This window comes from Neovison vison, chromosome 6 (assembly GCF_020171115.1).
Source record: "Neovison vison isolate M4711 chromosome 6, ASM_NN_V1, whole genome shotgun sequence".
NCBI lineage: Eukaryota > Metazoa > Chordata > Mammalia > Carnivora > Mustelidae > Neogale > Neogale vison.
In genome coordinates this window covers 141,612,513-141,634,408 of record NC_058096.1, presented here as the reverse complement: position 1 = coordinate 141,634,408, position 21,896 = coordinate 141,612,513, and the positions used below count along the sequence as shown (strand labels likewise).

Here is a 21,896-nt window from a genome sequence, read left to right as displayed (position 1 = left end):
CTTTGGGTTACTTCTTTGAAGTTGGTTGCTATTCATTTTAAATGTTTAGTGATAAGAAACCAAAATCTTGAATTAAAGAATTATTAGACCCTCTGTAAGAAGTATATAGCACCCCAAAAACAACCATGGCCTGGTTTGTCTTTCTAGAACCACCAGACAACCCTAAATTCTATTACCTCCCTGGTGTGGTTGAAGAAGGCTTTCAGAATTCCACTGCAGTGCTGTGAGGCCATACATCCCCCAGGATTAATCACAAATATTTTATAAAGATGAAGTTTCGTTATATCTTTGTTCTTTGTATCTTGGCTTTTGTTGGCGCATTTTAATTAGGATCTGGTATCTGCAATAAACAGTAAACATAAAGAGCTTTGCAAAAATGTATTAGACTGTTTGTTTTCACACTCTAATGCATATTTGCACAATTTTACCATGAAAAAAGGAAAACATGCTAAGCTCTTGGGCTCTATCCCAAATGTCCTGGAATAGAATCCGGAAATTACTAAAAATGCAACCAAACCTCATCATATTCCAGCAATTAACCTAAGAAACGAGGGTCCATTCTCTGTATATAAAAAAAAAAAAACCGTTTTCAAGGGGAGAAATCTGTGGAGGAGAATGCTTCTCGATAACACACGTATCGCATTCTCCAAACCTGTTTTGAAATTTGGACTTTTTCCCTTTCATGCTAAAAGAGCTTACTTAATAAACAAATTAGGTTGGGCGATGTTTTATTTTTCTCTTTCAGAGTGTTAAGAAAGCTTCTGCTACTAAGCGAAGACAGAAAGAATGGTTAAGCATAAAACGGGAATAAAATAATCACATGTTGCCACGTAGCTGGGGATTAATACTCTTTCTGCTAAATAGTTACACACTAGAATGAATTATTAGTAAAACAGTAGAATCATGGCAAGTGCTAATGACAAAGGACAGGCTGGGGGGTGGTTAATCTGAACACAGCCTAATCAAAAAATAGCATGAACTTTTAAAAATCTCCAAATGTGGCTCCTATATAAAGTTGTTATTGATAGGACACCTTGATAGTGTTCAAATGTGATATAAAATCATAAAAGTGTGAGAAATTCAGAGTCACAGCGTGATTTTTTTTCTATATCTATCCTTAAACATGTTTCCAAATGAAACACAGGATTAAGTAATTTATTTTGTTGCATGATTTATTTATGGGTTGAAACGCAGTAAACAGCAGATAAAAGGCATAGTCCCAGGCATCAACTTAAAAGATAAAAATCATTACATTTTATTAGAGGGAGACATATAAAAATGCCAACGTGAACTGTAAAGAAAGGAAAAGTACTAGCTCACAGGTCCCAAATCTGAGTTAGACTTGGTGTTTTTAACTCTCCTTTAGGGGAATGATAGGCCTGAATTTAATTAGAAATCTGTTTTTTTAAGATTAAAGTTGTGAAAAAGTTAAAAGGTTGGATCATGCAAAAATAAAAATGACTCTGAGGATCTTAGGGAATTTGAACTGGTAAACTTAGATTTTATTTCCTGCCAACTGTTTGCGGGAGGATTAAGCGATGTACAGGAATTATTAGTTTTAGATAAAAGCCAGCATTTTATAAAGCAATTAATTTTTCATTAGTTCCACATAATTTTGGCAAAAATAGTTTTGTTCCAATAAAGTTATTACATTTCAAGAGGTTACTCTAAAATATAGCCATTAACTTCGCATTAATTTAACCAGATTTATAATAGGCTAAACTACAGGCAGGAAAGCAGTAATAGTTTTTTACAGAATATATTAGAATTAAAAGGAAAAAATTAAGATGAAAAATATTTTAAAAACACGTCATAAAATTTCTAAATTTCTAAGCACGGTTATGCATTTACTTAAAAGACATTCTCCTGTAATGTTTGCCAAGCAGATAAAATGAATTATATAAAGTCCACCTTAAGTTTTTGCAGGGGGTTATCTTGTAACTATCAGAAATAAGTATTTTTATTATGACAAATTTACTTTATATTACAATAAATAAAATATACTTAAGGATTGGAAAAGCAAAACTTGTTAGCACTGAAAACTTTATTCACAAAGCCATCAACTCTCCTTCCCAATGCTTGAACTATCTTTAATGCACCCACAAAATTCCACTCAGATGGCCAAAGCACCCAGATTGTTGGACTATTCTCACCTCTAGTTTGAGCTGTTTAATCCTCACTGGAATGACAAAGAAGCCTAGTGGACTAAGTCCTAACTGGAGAATGTTTCTTGTCTGTTTATCTCCAAATAGGCTTCAGTGGTTTCCACTCTATCACCAGCTTCCTGTTCCAGCCCCCAACCACCTCTCTCCAGCTCACTGTGATGTTCTCCCACTAACTCTTTCAAATCCCATGTTTGTCCCCCGACCACATTTAGGTTCCATACTGTGAAAGAAGATTTTTGTTAAAAAAAAATGTCATGTCAACCCTAATTTAAAATCCTCCATTGATTTCCCTTGCATCTTGAGAAAAATCTCATTCCTTATCTTGGCCTACAGAACCCATGACTTGTTTCTCTCGTCTGAGTTACTCCTTCTCTCTCAGTGGGTTCATACCAACCCAGTGAAGTTCCTTCAAGTGCCCTACAGCCAGTCCCACTCCCAGTCATGTACCAGGCACTACTAGGAAAGTGCTGAATCCCTATGTTACCACCACTTTGCTTTTAAGACATTTGTCCCAACATGTTCTTGATGAGACTGTCAATCTAGTTTTTGGATTTTTTTGGCCTGGTTTTGTGCCTCTCCTTGTCCTTTAGACTGGGCACCCAAGACACTTATTCATGTAGGATCTTTACTCCCCCTCAAACACTGCTTTGTTACATACCCTCCCTGATTTGGTGTAAGCTCAGAATCTTTTACATAAACATTGCTCAGATAAGGAGTAGGTTTGCTATTCATACCAGCCACGGTGGGGGGGGGGGGGTCCAGGGATGCACCACATTCTAACATTAAACTATTCTCTAATGATTGCATTTGTATTTATATTGTCTGCCCAGAGAGATCATTAGGTCTTTGAGGGTAAGTAATGTACTTACTTATTTAGTCACATTAGTAGTATTCTGAGGACTTCTCAGATATCATATCCAACATGGGCTCAGCTCAGAACATTGGTAGGACCTTGTGATGAGCTACCTCACAGAGGGACATTAAGGCCAAACTAGGAGGAGGGCAGATCATTCATTCACTCATTCACTTAACTGGCATCCACACAGCAACTTCCATGTCCTGATAGCTATGCTAAATGATGCAGAATGAAATGAATAAAACATAGCTACTTACATTTTATTTCTTTTCAAATTCTTGGCATCCTATCATCATGAACATGATGCACACGCACACACACACACACACACACATTTTTGCTTCTTTGCTCAGTATCATTAAGTTCACTTTAAAAAGATTAGCAGATCAGCGTGTGTATATATAGAAACCCCAAAAGATAAAATGGAAAAACAATGAAAACTAACAATAGAATCCAATTAAATAGTATGTTACTGGATAAATGTACAAAAATCAATTTAATTCTTGCATACAAATAATAATCAAATAAACAATAACCAAGTAGAAATTATTCCCATTTGCAATACCAATAAAAAACATGTAATAGTTAATAATAAACTTCATAGGGACGCCTGGGTGGCTCAGTGGGTTAAGCCTCTGCATTTGGCTCAGGTCCTGATCTCAGGGTCCTGGGATCGAGCCCCACATCAGGCTCTCAGCTCAGCAGGGAGCCTGCTTTCCCCCTTTCTCTCTGCCTGCCTCTCTGCCTACTTGTGATCTCTCTCTCTCTGACAAATAAATAAATAAAATATTTAAAAAATAATAATAATAATAATAAACCTCATAAGAAATATGCATAAAGAAAACTCTACATTTTTGAGGCATATAAATGTCTTATGTAATTTAGATGGAATATAATGTTCTTGTATCAGAAAAGCTCAGAGGAGTCAAGATAGCAGAGGTGTGGCAGACTGAGATGACATCAAGATACAGGAGCGCATTTAGATAGTTATCAAACCATTCCGAACATCTACAAACTCAACAGGAGATCGAAGAGAATAAGAACAACAATTCTAGAACAGAAAATCAACCACTTTCCGGGGAGACTCACCTTCCTTCTCTGGAGGCAGGAATCTGCTGGATTTGGAGACTCCAAATGGGGCCGTGTGCCTGAGACAAAAATGATCGGTCACAGGTCAGGTGAGCTCAGAGCATGGCCAGAGACCAGGGAGCTGGGAGTGACTGAGTGCTTTTCTCTGAGGGTAAACTGAGTGAGGAGTGGGGCCCCAGAGCTCTCAGCTCCTCCGGGTAGAGATTGGGAGGCTGCCATTTTCATTCCCATCCTCCAGAGCTCTATGGAAAGTGTTCAGGGAACAAAAGCTCCTGAAAGCAAACTTAAGCAGATTACTTAGCCTGGCCCTTGGCAAGGGCAGGGCAATTCCGCCTCCAGCAAAGACATTTGAGAATCACTGCGACAGGCCCCTCCCCCAGAAGATCAGCAGGAACATCCAGCCAAGACCAAGCTCACTCACCAAGAACAGCGAAATTCCTGAGGAGGGGAAAGCAAAGCATGGAAAACATGGCTTTCTCCCCATGATTCTTTAATCTTGCGAAGTTAATTAAATTTTTTAATTTTATTTTTTTCTTATTCTAATTTTTTTAACTTTTCCTCTTTCCTCTTTTTTTTTTTTTTTTGGCTGGGTACAGTATACTTTATTGATGGTACATGACAATGTAGGGCTCCCCAAGCCCCTCCCCTTCTTCAGGGGGTCTGGGATGGAAATAGTGGAGGTTGGGAGATTCTCAGTGTTTTAGGGGATAAGTTGGGGCAGGGATTCCCCAGCAGCTGAGGGCCTCTTTCTTCCTCTTGCTCTGGCTGGGGCTGGTGGTTCAGGGGGCTCTTATTCCTTGGAGGACATGTGGACCATAAGGTCCATCACCCGGTTGCTGTAGCCAAATTCATTGTCATACCAGGAAATGAACTTGACAAAGTGGTCATTGAGAGCAATGCCAGCCCCAGCATCGAAGGTAGAGGAGTGGGTGTCACTGTTGAAGTCGCAGGAGACAACCTGGTCCTCAGTATACCCCAGGATGCCCTTAAGGGGGCCCTCTGATGCCTGCTTCACCACCTTCTTGATGTCATCATATTTGGCAGCTTTCTCCAGGCGGCAGGTCAGATCCACAACAGACACATTGGGGGTGGGGACACGGAAGGCCATGCTTGTGAGCTTCCCATTCAGCTCAGGGATGACCTTGCCTACAGCCTTGGCTGCACCAGTGGAAGCAGGGATGATGTTCTGTCCTCCTTCCTCTTTTAACTTTTTTTTTAAACTAGTTTATCTTAACAATACCTTTCTAAAAAAATCTTTTTAAACTTTCATTATTATAGTCATATTTTATCCTTCATTGTATCTAACTTTATTTTTTGTATACATACAGAATTTTTTCTTCTAAAAAATTTTGGGGTACAACTTCTTCTAATAGATCAAAATATACCCTAAATCTAGCACAGGGCTTTGTTCTAGTCTCCAGCCTGAGTAAATTCTCTTCACTTTCTTTTTCATTCTTTTTCCCAACCAATTTATCTTAACAATTCCTTTTTGAGAATTTTTTTTAAATTTTCATCTTTATAGTCGTATTCCATCCCTTCATCATGTCTACCCTTATTTGTGTGTGTGTGTGTGTGTGTGTGTGTATAAATATATATATATATATATATATATATTCTTCTTTCCTCAAAATTTTGGGAGGTAGTTTCTTCTAAGACCAAAATACACCCCAAATCAAGTAAGTGGCTCTGTTCTATTCACGAGTCTAATATATATATATATTTTTTTTTTTTAAATTTTTAAAAAAATTCTTTTTACTCCTTTTCTTCTCCTCCCCTCACCCCCCAATTTGGGGTCTCTTCTGATTTGGTTAGCATACATTTTTCTGGGGCCTTTGCCACCCTTTTAGTATTTTATTCTCTTCTTCATATATTCTTATCTGGATAAAATGACTAGGTGGAAAAACTCACCACAAAAAAAAAGAACAAGAGGCAGTACCAAAGGCTATGGAACTAATCAATATGGTCATTAGTAATATGTCAGATCTACAGTTCAGAATGACGATTCTCAAGGTGCTAGCTGGGCTTGAAAAAGGCATCAAAGAACTTAGAGAAACACTGTCTGGAGATATAAAAGCCCTCTCTGGAGAAATGAAAGAACTAAAATCTAACCAAGCTAAAATCAAAAAAGCTATTAATGAGGTGCAATAAAAAATGGAGCCTCTTGGGGCACCTGGGTGGCTCAGTGGGTTAAGCCGCTGCCTTCGGCTCAGGTCATGATCTCAGGATCCTGGGATCGAGTCCCGCATCGGGCTCTCTGCTCAGCAGGGATCCTGCTTCCCTTCGTCTCTCTCTGCCTGCCTCTCTGCTTACTTGTGATCTCTCTCTGTCAAATGAATACATAAAATCTTTAAAAAAAAATGGAGCATCTTACTGCTAGGATAAATGAGGCAGAAGAGAGAATTAGTGATATAGAAGACCAAATGACAGAGAATAAAGACGTTGAGCAAAAGAGCCAACTACTGGACCATGAGGGAAGAATTTGAGAGATAAGTGATACTGTAAGATGAAACAATACTAGAATAATCCCAATTGGGATTCCAGAAAAAGAAGAAAAAGAGAGGGGGGCAGAAGGTATATTGGAGCTAACCATTGTAGAGAATTTCCCTAATATGTCAAAGAGAACAAGCATCAAAATCCAGGAGGCACAGAGAACCCACCTCAAAATCAATAAAAATAGGTCCACACCCCGTCATCTAATAGTAAAACTTACAAGTCTTAATGTCAAAGAAAAAATCCTGAAAGCAGCCCAGGACAAGAAGTCTATAACATACAATGATAAAAATATTAGATTGGCAGCAGACCTATCCACAGAGATCTGGCAGGCCAGAAAGAACTGGCATGATATATTCAAAACACCAAATGAGAAAAACATGCAGCTAGGCTATCATTGAAAATGGAGAGATAAAAAGCCTCCAGGACAAACAAAAACTTAAAAAAATTTGTAAACACCAACCTAGTACTACAGGAAATATTGAAATGTGTCCTCTAAGCAAAGAGAGAACCTAAAAGTAGTAGACCAGAAAGGAACAGAGACAATATATAGTAACAGTAACCTTACAGGCAATACAATGGCACTAAATTCATATCTCTCAGTAGCTACCCTGATATAAATGGGCTAATCAAAAGACACAGGACATCAGAATGGATTAAAAAACAAAATCCATCAATATGCTGTCAATAAGAAACTCATTTTAGACTCAAAGACACCTCCAGATTTAAATGAGGTGATGGAAAACAATTTACCATGCCAGTGGGCATCAAAAGAGTCCTGGGGTGGCAATCCTTATATTAGATAAATTAGATTTTAAGCCAAAGACTAAAATAAGCGATGAGGAAGGAAACTATATCATACTCAAAGAATCTGTCCATCAGGGGCACCAGAGTGGCTCAGTGGGTTAAAGCCTCTGCCTTCGGCTCAGGTCATGATCCCAGGGTCCTGGGATTGAGCCCTGCATCGGGCTCTTTGCTCAGCGAAAAGACTGCGTCCTCCTCTCTCTCTGCCTGCCTCTCTGCCTACTTGTGATCTCTGTCAAATAAATTAATAAAATCCTTTTAAAAAGAAGATATTATTTAAAAAAAAAAAAAAAGAATCTGTCCAACAAGAAGATCTAACGATTTTAAATACCTATGCCTCCAACATGGGAGCAGCCAACTATATAAACTAATTAATAACAAAATCAAAGAAACACATCCACAATAATACAATAATAGTAGGGGACTTTAACACCTCCCTCACTGAAATGGACAAATCATCCAAGCAACAGATCAACAAGGAAATAAAGGCCTTAAATGACACACTGGACCCGATGGACATCACAGATATATTCAGATTATTCCATCCCAAAGCAACAGAATACACATTCTTCTCTAGTGCACATGGAACATTCTCCAGAGTAGATCACATCCTGGGTGACAAATCGGGTCTCATCCAGTACCAAAAGATGGGGATCATTCTTGCATGTTTTCAGACCACAATGCTCTGAAGCTAGAACTCAGTCTCAAGAGGAAATTTAGAAAGAACCCAAATACATGGAGGCTAAAGAACATCCTACTAAAGAATGAATGAGTCAACCAGGAAATTAAAGAAGAATTGAAAAAATTCATGGAAACAAATGATAATGAAAACACAACTGTTCAAAATCTGTGGGACACAGCAAAGGCAGTCCTGAGAGGAAAATACATAATGATACAAGCCTTTCTCAAGAAACAAGAAAGGACTCAAGTACACAATCTAATGCTACACCTGAAGGATCTGGAGAAAGAACAACAAAGAAAGCCTAAGCCCAGCAGGAGAAGAGAAATAATAAAGATCAGAATAGAAATCAGTGAAATAGAAACCAAAAGAATGGTAGAACAAATCGATGAAAATAGGAGCTGATTCTTTGAAAGAATTAATAAGATTGATAAACCCCTGGCCAGACTTTTCCAAAAGAAAAGAGAAAGGCCCCAAATGAATAAAATCATGAACGATAGAGGAGAGATCACAACCTACACCAAAGAAATACAAATAATTATAAGAACATATTATGAGCAACTGTACACCAGCAAATTGGACTGGAAGAAATGGATGCATCTGGAAGAAATGGATGTATTCCTAGAGACAGATAAACTACCAAAACTGAACCAGGAAGAAATAGAGAACATGAAAAGAACCATAACCAATGGGTCACCAGTAAGGAGATTGAAATAGTCTTCAAAAATCTCCCAAAAAACAAGAGCCCATGGCTAGATGGCTTCCAGGGGGAATTCTACTGAACACTGAAAGAAGAAATAATATCTATTCTCCTGAGACCGTTCCAAAAAAGAGAAATGGAAGGAAGACTTCCAAACTCATTTTATGAGGCCAGCATTACCTTGAGCCCAAAACCAGACAAGGACCCCATCAAAAAGGAGAATTATAGATGAGTATCCTTGATGAACACAGATGCAAAAATTCTCACCAAAATACTAGCCAATAGGATCCAACAGAACATTAAAAGGATTATTCAACACGACCAAGTGGGATTTACTCCTGGGCTGCAAGGTTGGTTCAATATCTGCAAATCAATCAATGTGATACAATACATTAATAAAAGAAAGAACAAGAACCATATAATACTCTCAATAGATGCTGAAAAAGCATTTTACAAAGTACAGCATGCTTTCTTGATCAAAACTCTTCAAAGTATAGGAACAGAGGGTACATACCTCAGTATCATCAAAGCCATCTATGAAAAACCCACTGCAAATATCATTCTCAATGGAGAAAAACTGAGAGCTTTTCCACTAAGGTCAGGAACACAGCAGGGATGACCATTATTCAACACAGTACTAGAAGTCCTAGCATTAGCAATCAGACAACAAAAAGAAATTAAAACCTTCTAAATCAGCAAAGAATTTAAACTATGACCCTTTGCAGATGATATGATACTTTATGTGGAAAACCCAAAAGACTCCACTCCAAATCTGCCAGAACTTGTACAGGAATTCAGTAAAGTGTCAGGATATAAAATCAATGTACAGAAATCAGTTGCATTTCTATACATCAACAACAAGACAGAAGAAAGAGAAATTAAGGAGTCAATCCCATTTACAATTGCTCCCAAAGCCATAAGATGCCTAGGAATAAGCCTAACCAAAGAGGCAAATAATCTGTACTCAAAACTATAAAGTACTCATGAAAGAAAATGAAGAGGACAAGAAGAAATGGAAAAATGTTCCATGCTCATGGATTGGAAGAAAAAATATTGTGAAAATGTGTATGCTACCTAAAGCAATCTACATGTTTAATGCAATCCCTATCAAAATACCATCCTTTTTTTTTTCAAAGAAATGAAACAAATAATCCTAAAATTTATATGGAACCAAAAAAGACCTTGAATAGCCAGTGAAATGTTGAAAAAGAAAACCAAAGTTGGTGGCATCACAATTCCAGACTTCAAGCTCTATTACAAAGCTGCAATCATCAAGACAGTATGGTACTGGCACTAAAACAGACACATAGATCAATGGAACAGAATAAAGAGCCCAGAAATAGATCCTCAACTCTATGGTCAGCTTATCTTTGACAAAGCAAGAAAGAATGTCAAATGGAAAAAAAGACAGTCTCTTCAATAAACGGTGTTGGGAAAATTGGACAGCCACATGAAGAAAAATGAAACTGGACCATTTCCTTACACCACACACAAAAATAGACTCAAAATGGATGAAACACTTCAATGTGAGACAGGAATTCATCAAAATCCTTGAGAAGAACACAGGCAGCAACCTCTTCGACCTCAGCCACAGCAGCTTCTTCCGGGAAACATCACCAAAGGCAAGGGAAGCAAGGGCAAAAATGAACTATTGGGACTTCATCAAGATCAGAAGCTTTTGCACACCAAAAGCAACAGTCAACAAAACCAAAAGGCAACCAACAGAATTGGAGAAGACATTTGCAAGTGACACATCAGATAAAGGGCTAGTATCCAAAATCAATAAAGAACTTATCAAACTCAACACACAAAGAACAAATGATCCAATCAAGAAATGGACAGAAGACAAGAACAGACATTTCTGCCAAGAAGACATCCAAATGGCCAACAGACACATGCAAAAGTGCTCCACACCACTCAGTATCAGGGAAATACAAATCAAAACCACAGTGAGATACCACCTCACACCAGTCAGAATGGCTAAAATTAACAAGTCAGGAAACAAGAGATGCTAGTGAGGATGCAGAAAAAGAGGAGCCCTCCTACACTGTTGGTGGGAATGCAAGCTGGTTCAGCCACTCTGGAAAACAGCATGGAGGTTCCTCAAAAAGTTGATAATAGAGCTACCCTACGACCCAGCAATCACATTACTGGGTATTTACTCTAAAGATAAAAATGTAGTGATCCAAAGGGGAACAAGCACCCTAATGTTTACAGCAGCAATGTCCACAAGAGCCAAACTATGGAATGAACCTAGATGTCCATCAACAGATGAATGGATAAGGAAGATGTGGGGGATGTGTATATATATATATATATATATATATATATATTATATGTATATAATATATTTATTATATATATTAATATATATAAATATATTATTATATATATAATATATATATTATATATATATAACATTTCATTTCTTTTGATGGCTGCATTTGCATTATTGCAAATGGCAACATTTCATTTCTTTTGCACAGTGTTCTAGTGTTTGTAGAACACTGCGCAGCCATCAAAAGAAATGAAATGTTGCCATTTGCAATAATGTGGATGAAACTAGAGGGTATTATGCTGAGCGAAATAAGTCAATCAGGGAAAGACAATTATCATATGATCTTCCTGATATGAGGAATTTGAGAGGCAGAGTTGGGGGTTTGGAGAGTGGAAAAGGAAAAATGAAACAAGATGGGATTAGGAGGAGACAAACCATAAGAGACTCTTAATCTCACAAAACAAACTGAGGGTTGCCAGGGGGTTAAGCGGGTAGGGAGAGGGGGGTTGGTTTATGGACACTGGGGAGGGTATGTGCTATAGTGAGTGCTGTGAAGTGTGTAAGCCTGAAGATTCACAGACCTATATCCCTAGAGCTAATAATACATTATATGTAAATTTAAAAAGAAACGAAAGGCTCATATGAATTATCAATTGGCCCCAAATGATTTAGAAATATGATGTAATGTCAATTAAAACCCTCTGAAAAATTTTGGAATAAGACAAAAAAACATGTTCTTGTGAAAGGACAAATGGGAAAGAATTCCCCCCCAAATTGAAAAGAATAATTGTGTTAGCATTTATTTTTGCATTAAAAAATTACCCCCAAATTTAGCAGTCCTAACCAACAAACATTTCTTACCTCACAAGGATTCTGAGTCAGGAATCCAGAAGCAGCTTAGTTGACTGGTTCAACCTCTGTGTCTGTCATCGTGCTGCACTAACATGTCAGCTGTGTCATGTAAAGGCTTGATGGGGCTAGAGGATCCACTTCCAACCTGACTCATGTACCTGTTGGGTAAAAGTCTCCACTGGCTTCCCCACTGACTGCTAGGAGAAGGCCTCATTTCCTCATCACATGGAGCTGATTGAGTGTGCTTATGGCATGGCAAACTCCCACAAAGGGAGAAATTTGAGAGACGGACAGAGAGAGAAAAGCTTCAGTGTCTTTCATGACCTAGTATCAGAAGACACACTCCATCATTTCTACAATATCTACTCATTACAAGCAAGTGACTAAATTCAGCCCATACTCAAGGAAAGGGGAATTAGGCTCCACCTTATGATAAGAAGTATCAAAAAACTTGTGGACTTATTTTCAAACCACCACATTAATGAAATCAGGCTCAGCTCTCAACCACTGTATACACTGTTTCTCTTATATTATTCTTTATGCCAGTTTCTATGTGTAAAACAACTCAGAATAGTTTAAAATTTAAATATAAAAACTAAAAGCATTAAATGATCATAGGGAAATATCTCTAAATGTTGGGATGGATAAAATCTTTCCAAGCATGACATCCAAAGTAGAAGCCAAAAGAAGAAGAAAAGAAAAGGAGGAGGAGGGGGAAGAGGAGGAGGCAGGGGAAGGGGAAGGAGAAGGATGGGGGAGGGGGAGGAGGAGGAGGTAGAGGAGAAGGAGGAGGAGGAGAAAGAAGAAGGAAGGAAAGAAAAGAAAAGAAAGAAAGAAAAAATGAAAAGATATAATTATATTAAAAATAAAGCTATCTACATACAAAAAAACACCATCAAAAAAATTAAAAGTCTAACAGAAAACTTGAAAAAATATTTGCAGCATATATGATAGATGAAGTGTTCCTGTCCTTAATATCAAAGGGTGCTTTAGAATCAGTAAGAAAAAGATATATACATTAGTAGAATACAAAATTGACATAAATAAGCAATTAAAAAGTAGAAATAGAAAATGCCAATAAACACATTAAGGAAATACTCAATTTATCTGATCTTTGGTAATCAAAGAACAGCAATTAAAAATGAGATCTGTACGTTCTTTCAAGTTGGTAAAGATTGGGAAAATTACAGTATTTTCAAGAGTTGGAGGGAAAGGGAATTTCATACATCCACAGGGTGTATACATTGGTATCTGCAAGGAAGTTTTTAAAATAACCTTAAAGAATTGTATTCCCTTTCACGTAATAACTTCTAGCAATCTATCTTAAGAACTACTTGGACAAAGATATACAGAGAAAAATGCTTATCACAGCATTTTTTATTTTAACAAAATAATTTAAAACAGTCCAAATATCCAAAAATGGAAGGTTTTGTTACATAAATGACAGTACAACAGTGAAAGATGGAATATGATGCCATTAATAACTGACTTGGAGGAAATTCACGAGGTTAAACGAACAACATATTTAAAATAGCATATATAACATGGTACAATTTTAGAAGAAAAAAATGTTAAACTGTATTGCGTAGAGCATATGTTAATTGTGTTAAATGCTATATAGAGCAAAATGTCAATAGCATTATCTTTAGATGATACAATTTTGGGTATCTTTACATTTTCATCTGTTTATTCCTGTTTTTAAAACACTACCAGTGAAATAAGCCCAAATTATAACAAAGTTATTTCTTCACTGACCCCTCCTCAGTCTTTCTCCTTTCTCCCTCACTAACCGAATAAATGATAGAAGAGGCTGGAACCTGTTATTATCAGTTAATAGTCATTAACCCCCTCACCCCAGCACAGCCTGTGCAATTTGCATGATAAAGAAATGAGTCTGAAATCTCCTGCCCAGGGATCTCCATCTGCTTTAATGAACCTACTAGAGTTCTGCTTTTGAGGTAGAACTTTAGGCAGCACCAAAACGATGATGTGCTCACCTTTAAAGCAAGTGATTGAAACCTTACACAAATGTGAGCCTGTCTTACACACCTGAAAAACTCACAGTAGCTTTTATCAGTGTAGGCTATCATTTCTCAAAACGGCATCTATGTCATTTGCTTCTGTCATTTTAGAAATGGTTGAAAGTTTAATTTTGAATATGAAAATTTTTAGGTGGCATACTCAGCTCTACAAATTAAGAGTCGATCATTCATTTTTTTTTTTAAGATTTTATTATTTGACAGACAGAGATTACAAGTAGGCAGAGAGGCAGGCAGAGAGAGAGGGGGAAGCAGGCTCCCCACCAAGCACGGAGCCTGATGCAGAGCATATAGCCTGATGTGGGGCTTGATCCCAGGAACCTGGGATCATGACCTGAGCCGAAGGCAGAGGCTTTAACCCACTGAGCCACCCAGGCGCCCCCGATCATTCATTTTGAAAGGGAGCCAGGGCCAAAAAGATGATCTGCTTATTACTCTTATGTTAATTACTACAATTCCATAAACACCTTTATCATATAAGGCAGTGTATACCAGATCAAATCAACATAAACTTACAAAGACTTTTTGAAATTATTTGTTTACTCATTCGGGAAGATTTTTATGAATGACTTGCATTCCTCTTCCTACATTATCATTGATTATCTTTGGAAGAGATGTATTGGCTGAATGGTACTTGTCCTTTCAGAACATTGAAAGAAAGTTTTTATCCTTTTAGAGCTATCCGTTCCCACTGAGAACCAACTCCCTTGATGGTATTAAATAAATAATAAGAATAAAGTTATAACATCCAATGTCTGATTCAGCACATGGCTTAATGAGTTGTAAGGTACAGTTAAGTGCTTTGAAATCTTCAGAGAGTGGGAAGGACGATACACTGTATCACCCATCTGGAACATAACATCATCTTATTAGAGATTAGTATTCTAATTCTTCATTTTATTTTGATATTTTCACTATCTTTTGCACTGCCTAACTATATTTCATGGAAACAGCTAGAGTTTAAGAAAATATGGAAATAAGTAAAAATTCTAAGGAGTTTAGAAATACTTCAAGGGGGGTGCTTTCTATCACTGACATTTAGTAAACACTTAGTGCATTAAATTGAATAGCATCAAACTAGTACTTAAAAGAAGCATCTATTTCACAGTAGAAAGAAGCTAAGCATCAGGAGATTAGGGTCCTTATTTCAGCTCTCTTTTCACTACCTGCAGGGCCACTGGCTGATCAGGTACCTAGTCTGTGCCTCAGTCTTGTCATCAAAAAGTGATAGCTAATGAGACAACCTCCAGCTGCAATATTCTTTGAGCACACGAAATCAAAATTGAGAAAGACCTGTATCTGAAAACGTCTAAGTTGAGTTGCTTGTGCTAAAATATAGAGGGACTTCCTTAGAAATCCCAACCTAAGAGCACTCAGTCTATGAGAACTCCAAGCTCATACACTGAGAAAACCAAATTCCCTTCCACGGAAGATAATCACCTTCAAATGTCAGTTCACCTAATGACGTCCTTTGTTAAAAATGCTTTGATAATCAAACCAGCAATTCGGTCCAGAGTTTACCCATCCTGAACAAAAAAAATTTATTTTTTGTAAGTGGACATATCAAAGATTGTCATCTGCAAGCTATACCTAAGTCCCCAAGGGTTAAGATATATGGAAAATAAAAATAAACAAAAGGTTTTCTGTGATTATTTGGCCCAAAAGCTTCTTTCCTTTTCAATACCATCAAAAATTCATTTCCCAAAACTAAGTTGGAGAGTTTAAAAAGTTCTATTATGATTTCATTCTTGATACCTCCTATTCCTGAGACAAAACATTGAGGATAATTTTTTTGGTTTTGTTTTGTTTTTGAGACTTTGGTACCAGAAAATCTTCGCCTCCCCTAAGAGATGAGTGTCATTCCTCCTTTCTGAGGGCTAATTTGTAATTTTTCAGGCATCCCTCTAACCCAGCCTGCCAAGAAGCTTAGACATAGGGTTGAAACTCAATCACAGCAGCCACATGAATAGTTACAGTTCATATATTTTCTCTGTCCTTTTCTCTATATCCTGCTTTTCTACTCTCTTAGCCTTGTTGTTAAGTCATGTTTTATAAGTCATTGCAAACTCTTGGAAATAGGTGAAGTATAAAAAAATAAAAAAAAATTGTAGAATGAGCATAAAATATAAAATTACAATCTATATCCAAAGAACAACATCCTTCACCTCCATACAAGGATATTAAAATTAAAAGTGAATTTATTTGGAAGTGAACTGCATGATATCAGCAAAATTTAGACAAGTAATTTGTTTATTAGATGTTCATCAAGTGTTTCAATTTATTTTGCTTTATTAATCTCTCAGGGAAAATTGAGACCTCTCTGAACACTTAGAGTGCTCAATTAAATTAAATACCTTGTAAAAATACATATGACTAATTTTTAAATGAATGTCTACCTTCAAAGTGAAAACAAAACCCTTTAGAACTAGAGGCTCTGTTTTATTTAGGGGAATATTGGCTGCTTTAGCAAATCCAAAATGTGCAAGGACTCAAACACATTTTTTTTTTAATTTTTTTTTCCAATTTATTTATTTTCAGAAAAACAGTATTCATTATTTTTTCACCACACCCAGTGCTCCATGCAAGCTGTGCCCTCTATAATACCCACCACCTGGTACCCCAACCTCCCACCCCCCCGCCACTTCAAACCCCTCAGATTGTTTTTCAGAGTCCATAGTCTCTCATGGTTCATCTCCCCTTCCAATTTACCCAAAAGCACATACCCTCCCCAATGACTCAAACACATTTGAAGTTTATTTTTTGCTCATCTGAGAGTGTGAGGGAATTCTTCCCAGTTAGCAGGCAGATCTCTGTGAAGAGGTTCAGGGACCTGGATTCCCTCCATTTTTGGCTTCGCCATTCCCTAGGGCACCCAGCTAGCAGAAATGAAAGAGAGCCTAAAGCAGTGACCTAAAGATAGTGTATCACTCTCATTCCTATTCCACTGGTGAAGACAAGTCAGGTGGCCACATGCAGATGTAAAGCAAGGGAGGGTAGAGGGTGGTCGGAGGTTAGGGAGTTAGAACTAGGAAAGGTAATTCAGGGCTCCATGGCTTTAATAACTCTATACAATGGAAAGGGAACACACAAACTCCTGTGGGCAGCTTGCCCTGTCCACTACAGGTTCGTGTCTTTCCATTCTTTGTGCTTTCTTTTTCCCAACTCCCTATGCTCTACGCAAGACACTCAAACACAGAGTGGCAATTTGGCAGCATAGCAGTAATGTTAGCTCGAGTTGTATTTATGAAATGTGTAGAGCTAGATGAGAACGCTTTCCTTTTTATTGATTACTTTCAATTACACATTACCTGGGATAGTCTTTTGCCAGATATGCTTTATGATTTCAATTGAAATGTGTTATGAAAGTAAAAAGTAAATGTGTTATGAAAGTAAAAACTGGTCTTCACCTACTGAAGGGTGTTCTTTGGGCCAGTTAGAATGTCATTCAGTTAACAGCCAAATGCCTGGCTTAGTGAACCAAATCATAATCTAGTTACCCAATTGAGTAACTCTGACTTCCTCAGGGAACTACTGCAGCAGGGGCTGTCCCTTAGAAGAGTCCGTGGTTGGGCACCTGTCCCACTCCCTTCTCCACAATCTTCTAAGAACTTCATCAGAGTTCAATATTCATTGTACCTCCCCTCCAAGTAGCTTCCAAAACCAGCCTCAACATCTAACTTTCAATATGAGAACAGGATAGTGAATCTTTGGCTTTGGCCTAATTTGATTTCCAAACTCAACAAAGATGCTTGATGCAGTCCCGGAAACTGGTAGGCATCATGAATAAGGGAGGAGTCAGTTCTACCTGGGTTGGGGTCTCAGGAGGAAAGTTTAGAAAAGGTTTTTTAGATAAAATAACACTTGAGAAGGTTTTTCAAAGATAGGAGGAGTCAAAAAAGATTCATAGACTGGAGAAATAAACCAGGATCAGACCATGGAATATCTGGTACAGGAGGCTAAAGAATTTGAACTCCATCCTGTGGATAATGGGAAAATCCAGGAAGGTTTTTAAGCATCAGGGTAATATGATAAAATTTTGCTTTTTCCTAAGATTGTTATTTTGGCAACAGTGTGGAGGATAAATTATGGGCCAGAATGGAAATAGGGAGCCAGTCAGGAGACAATTGTGGTATTTAAGACAATGCCAGTTTAGCCAACACACTCTGAGAAAGTTCCTAGCCAGAAATCACCCCCTACCCCAACCCTTAGGCAGGTTTACAAGCAACAGGAAATCTCACACAGACAAATGCTCCTAATCTGTACATAGATGCTTCCAGGCAGTAATGTTAGCTCGAGTTGTATTTATGAAATGTGTAGAGCTAGATGAGAACGCTTTCCTTTTTATTGATTACTTTCAATTACACATTACCTGGGATAGTCTTTTGCCAGATATGCTTTATGATTTAGATCAGTGCTCCTCTGTCTGTGGGAAAGGACCCTGCTTTGTGTTTTCTTTTTCCAATTTGCTGCAGACTGACACTTTCGTCAAATACAGTAATGGTAAATTACTAGGAAAATGAAATGAAAAAGCAAAAAATACAAAATGCAAGCCCTCTTTCTAATTTTATTGAGCAAACATAAAATGAAAATGATTCTGTCCTTTTGCTATCAGAGTTTCTGAACGTTTACTCCCAGTGTCTGCCACAGGCCACTAGGAGTTTCCAGGCTGGCACAAGGGCACAGACCCCGCTATGAGTAGCCCAGGTCCAGATGGGCATAGCAAGAGGTATGGAAGCCCAGGAAAATTGATCACCTCCAAGAGCATTGCAGACACCCCCCATTTAATCTCCCTGAAGAGACTGAATAATGATAGTACTAAAACTATTAGACAGAAGTGGTCAGACACAACGTCCACATTTGTGTCATGAAACAATTTAAACAAAGCAGCATTTTTATTAGATTTGGGTCATTGGGGGGGTTTCCCTCCTACACAACTTTGCTTTAAGCAACCACTGAGACCAATATTTAAACATGTTAGCGCTGATGAGCAATGCCAGAAAAAATATAATCAAACAAAGTGACTAAATTAATAATTTATACACTAACAACTATGTGAAAATATAAGGCATGAGGAATTCAATTAGAAAAAAATGTAATCCAAATTAGAGTGCGTCTCAATTAAATTAGATTCCCCAACAGTGCTGTAAGTTTAGTTAAAGCCCATAGCACTACAATGACCTTAACATCACTAATGGCAACTTGACTGGGAGCGTATGTGGTATATTTGAAACACTTTATAAATACTTATGTAGATGCTGGGCTTAAGCTTAAGTGATAATAAGACTCTTCCCAGATTTCTTTTTATAGTATAATAATAATAGATATTTATTGAACTTTGGTTATGCTTCAGAGACATTGTTTCTTTGCATATACCCTCATAAACCTGTAAGATAAGTATTATATTCTCTCATTTTAAAGATAAGAAAATTGAGGTTCAGAGAGGTAAGTGCCTTCTGAAGAGTGGGGGCCAAGTTGAAACCATGTCCTCCTGATGACAAAGCTTGTCCTTCCAGCCATAAGACTCTGCTACACTCTGCCCACATATCACCAGCTTCTGTGGAGTTTTGGCTTCAAGGCTCTAGATTGCCCGGATGGAGTGACTTTCTCAACTTTGTCGTCCCTGACCTCACAGGGTAATAAAACCCCTAACAAGGTGCCACCATCCAGGACTGCCCTAGCTCTGTACCTGCTGGTCTTTTTTTTTTTTTTAAACTTTTTATTTTGTAATAACTTAATACTGATTTTTTTTTAATTGCAAAAGTAGTTCAGAGGATTCCCCTGAGTTCTTTATCCAGTTTCCCCTAATGTTAGCATCTTATGTAACCATAGTACCATTAATAAAGTTGGGAAATTAATATTGTTACAATAGTAATTAAGTTATAGACCTTATTTGAATTTGGGCGTCTTTCCCATCAGTGTCATGCTTCCTGTCCCCAATCCAGTCCAGGATCCATCATTGCATTTAGTTTTTTTCTTTCCTTGGAGTCCTCCAACCTGTGACACTTGCTCCATCTTTGTCTTTTATAATCTTAACACCTTTTAAAGAGTACTGTTGGTTATACTGTAGAATGTCCCTCAGTTTAGACTTGCTGGCTGTTTTGGCATTATTAACTTGAAGTTATGGATTTGGGGGAAGAACACCAGAAAGCTTATATGCCCTTCCCAGTACATTATGGCAGAGGATACCTGTTGTGAATATGTCTTATTATTAAGCGATACTGACCTTAATCACTTGATTATGGTGTTGTCTACCAGGTGTCTCCACTGTGAAGTTACTATTTTTTCATTGTGCCATCAATACATGCTTATTTGGGTGAAGATGCTTTGAGATCATCCTGCCAACCTTGTTAATGTTGGCGTTTATGACACTGATATCAGAATCACTCTTCTGTGTGACTGTTGAGAAGATGGTTGGGGTGGATGATCAGAGAACAAACCTACTCATTACGGTGATGGAGGAGCAGCCCCTACAGGACTGGATGGGGGTAGAGTGGCAAAGTGAGAACGGTCAACAGAGAAAAAATAAAGCCCTAGAGAACCCCAAGAAGAGATGGCAAGTTGTTCTGCACCCTGTTTTTCAATATTCCCTTATTCCTGTAGTAATTTAATCCCCACTCAACCTCAAGTTTTAACAAGATTGAGGACTTCCAGCCTGAAATTGTATTTCCCAGCAACTTATGGTCCTGTGAGTAAGTTTGCAACAATGTCATGTGAGCAGAAAGTGCTGGGTGCACACCATCAGAAGGACATTTCTTGTTCTCTTTCCTCTCCTGTGACCCTAAAACAAGATTTCTTACTCATTTTGCGCCATGGACCAGTTTGGCATGCTGGTGAACTCCCTGAGATCTTAACAGAATGATGTTTCAAATATATAAAGATACAAAAGATTGTAAGGGAAATAAAAATCAATCATAATGAAATACAGTTGTAAAATATTCTTAAATAAATGTATGCTATATTACTCTATGTACTTCTTTATTGATAGATTACAAAAAAATTTCACAAGAGGGTCTAATGACTAACATAGTCTTAAAGTGATGAGTATAAATGGTATTTTGAGATAACTGCAGGAACTAATATGATATGAAAATACCTTGACTGGTGACACAGTCCCTAGTCCTGCTAATACTACTGTGGTTTGCTGCCTATAATTGAAAGATATGCTACATTTCCATCAGAAGTTTTCCTACTCACATTCACAGACATCCTGAATTCCATCCATGGCCTGCAGAATAGAGGATACTGAAGAAGCAAGGTTGAAGAAATCTGAGCCCCAGGATGACCCATGAAATAGAACCATGTATCTGCCCCAGTTTCCCTCCTTATGCCCTTCTGGAATGTTCCTCAAAAAGAGAGAAATTCCTATACTGTTTGAACCACTTTGCCATCCTTTTTTCTGTAGATCTCTCAGTTACAATAGTTGAGCTCTGGGGCACCTGGGTGGTTCAGTCATTTGAGCATCTGACTCTCGATTTGGGCTTAGGTCATGATCTCAGTGTTGTGGGATTGAGCCCCATGTCAGACTCCATGTTGGGCTGCTTAGGAACTCTCTCACCCTCTCCCTCTGGCCACCTCCACCCCCACCCCCCACTCATGTGTTCTCTCTCCCTCTCAAAGAAAAAAAAAAAAGTTGACCTGTACTCCAATTCAACGGTTCTCAAACATTTTAATCTTTAGACCCTCAAACATCTTTTGTATGAATTATATATATCAATGTTTACCATGTTGGAAGTTAGAACTGTGAAATTTTTATTTTCAGTCATTAAAAAATAAAAATAAGAAACCCATGACATGTTAGCATAAATAACATTTTTATGAAAACTAGCTGCATTTCCGGAAAAAAAAAGTGAAAAGAATAGGCACTGTTTTACATTGGTGAAAATCTCTTTAGTGTCTGGTTTAATAGAAGACATCTGGGTTCTCATATTCGCTTTTGCATTCACT

At 37.7% G+C, this 21,896-nt stretch overlaps 1 protein-coding gene across 1 annotated transcript in view; it reads right to left on the bottom strand.

Annotated features, from left to right (window-relative positions):
* Positions 1 to 4,755: 4,755 nt before the first annotated feature.
* The window catches only part of LOC122910148 (glyceraldehyde-3-phosphate dehydrogenase-like), a 60,697-nt gene continuing 43,556 nt past the window's right edge, over positions 4,756 to 21,896 (bottom strand). Inside the window, exon 2 of the mRNA XM_044254839.1 lies at positions 4,756 to 5,317. Within this exon, the coding sequence (XP_044110774.1) occupies positions 4,901 to 5,317 (417 nt within the window). The 3' untranslated portion in view covers positions 4,756 to 4,900. The remainder of the gene's footprint in view (positions 5,318 to 21,896) is intronic.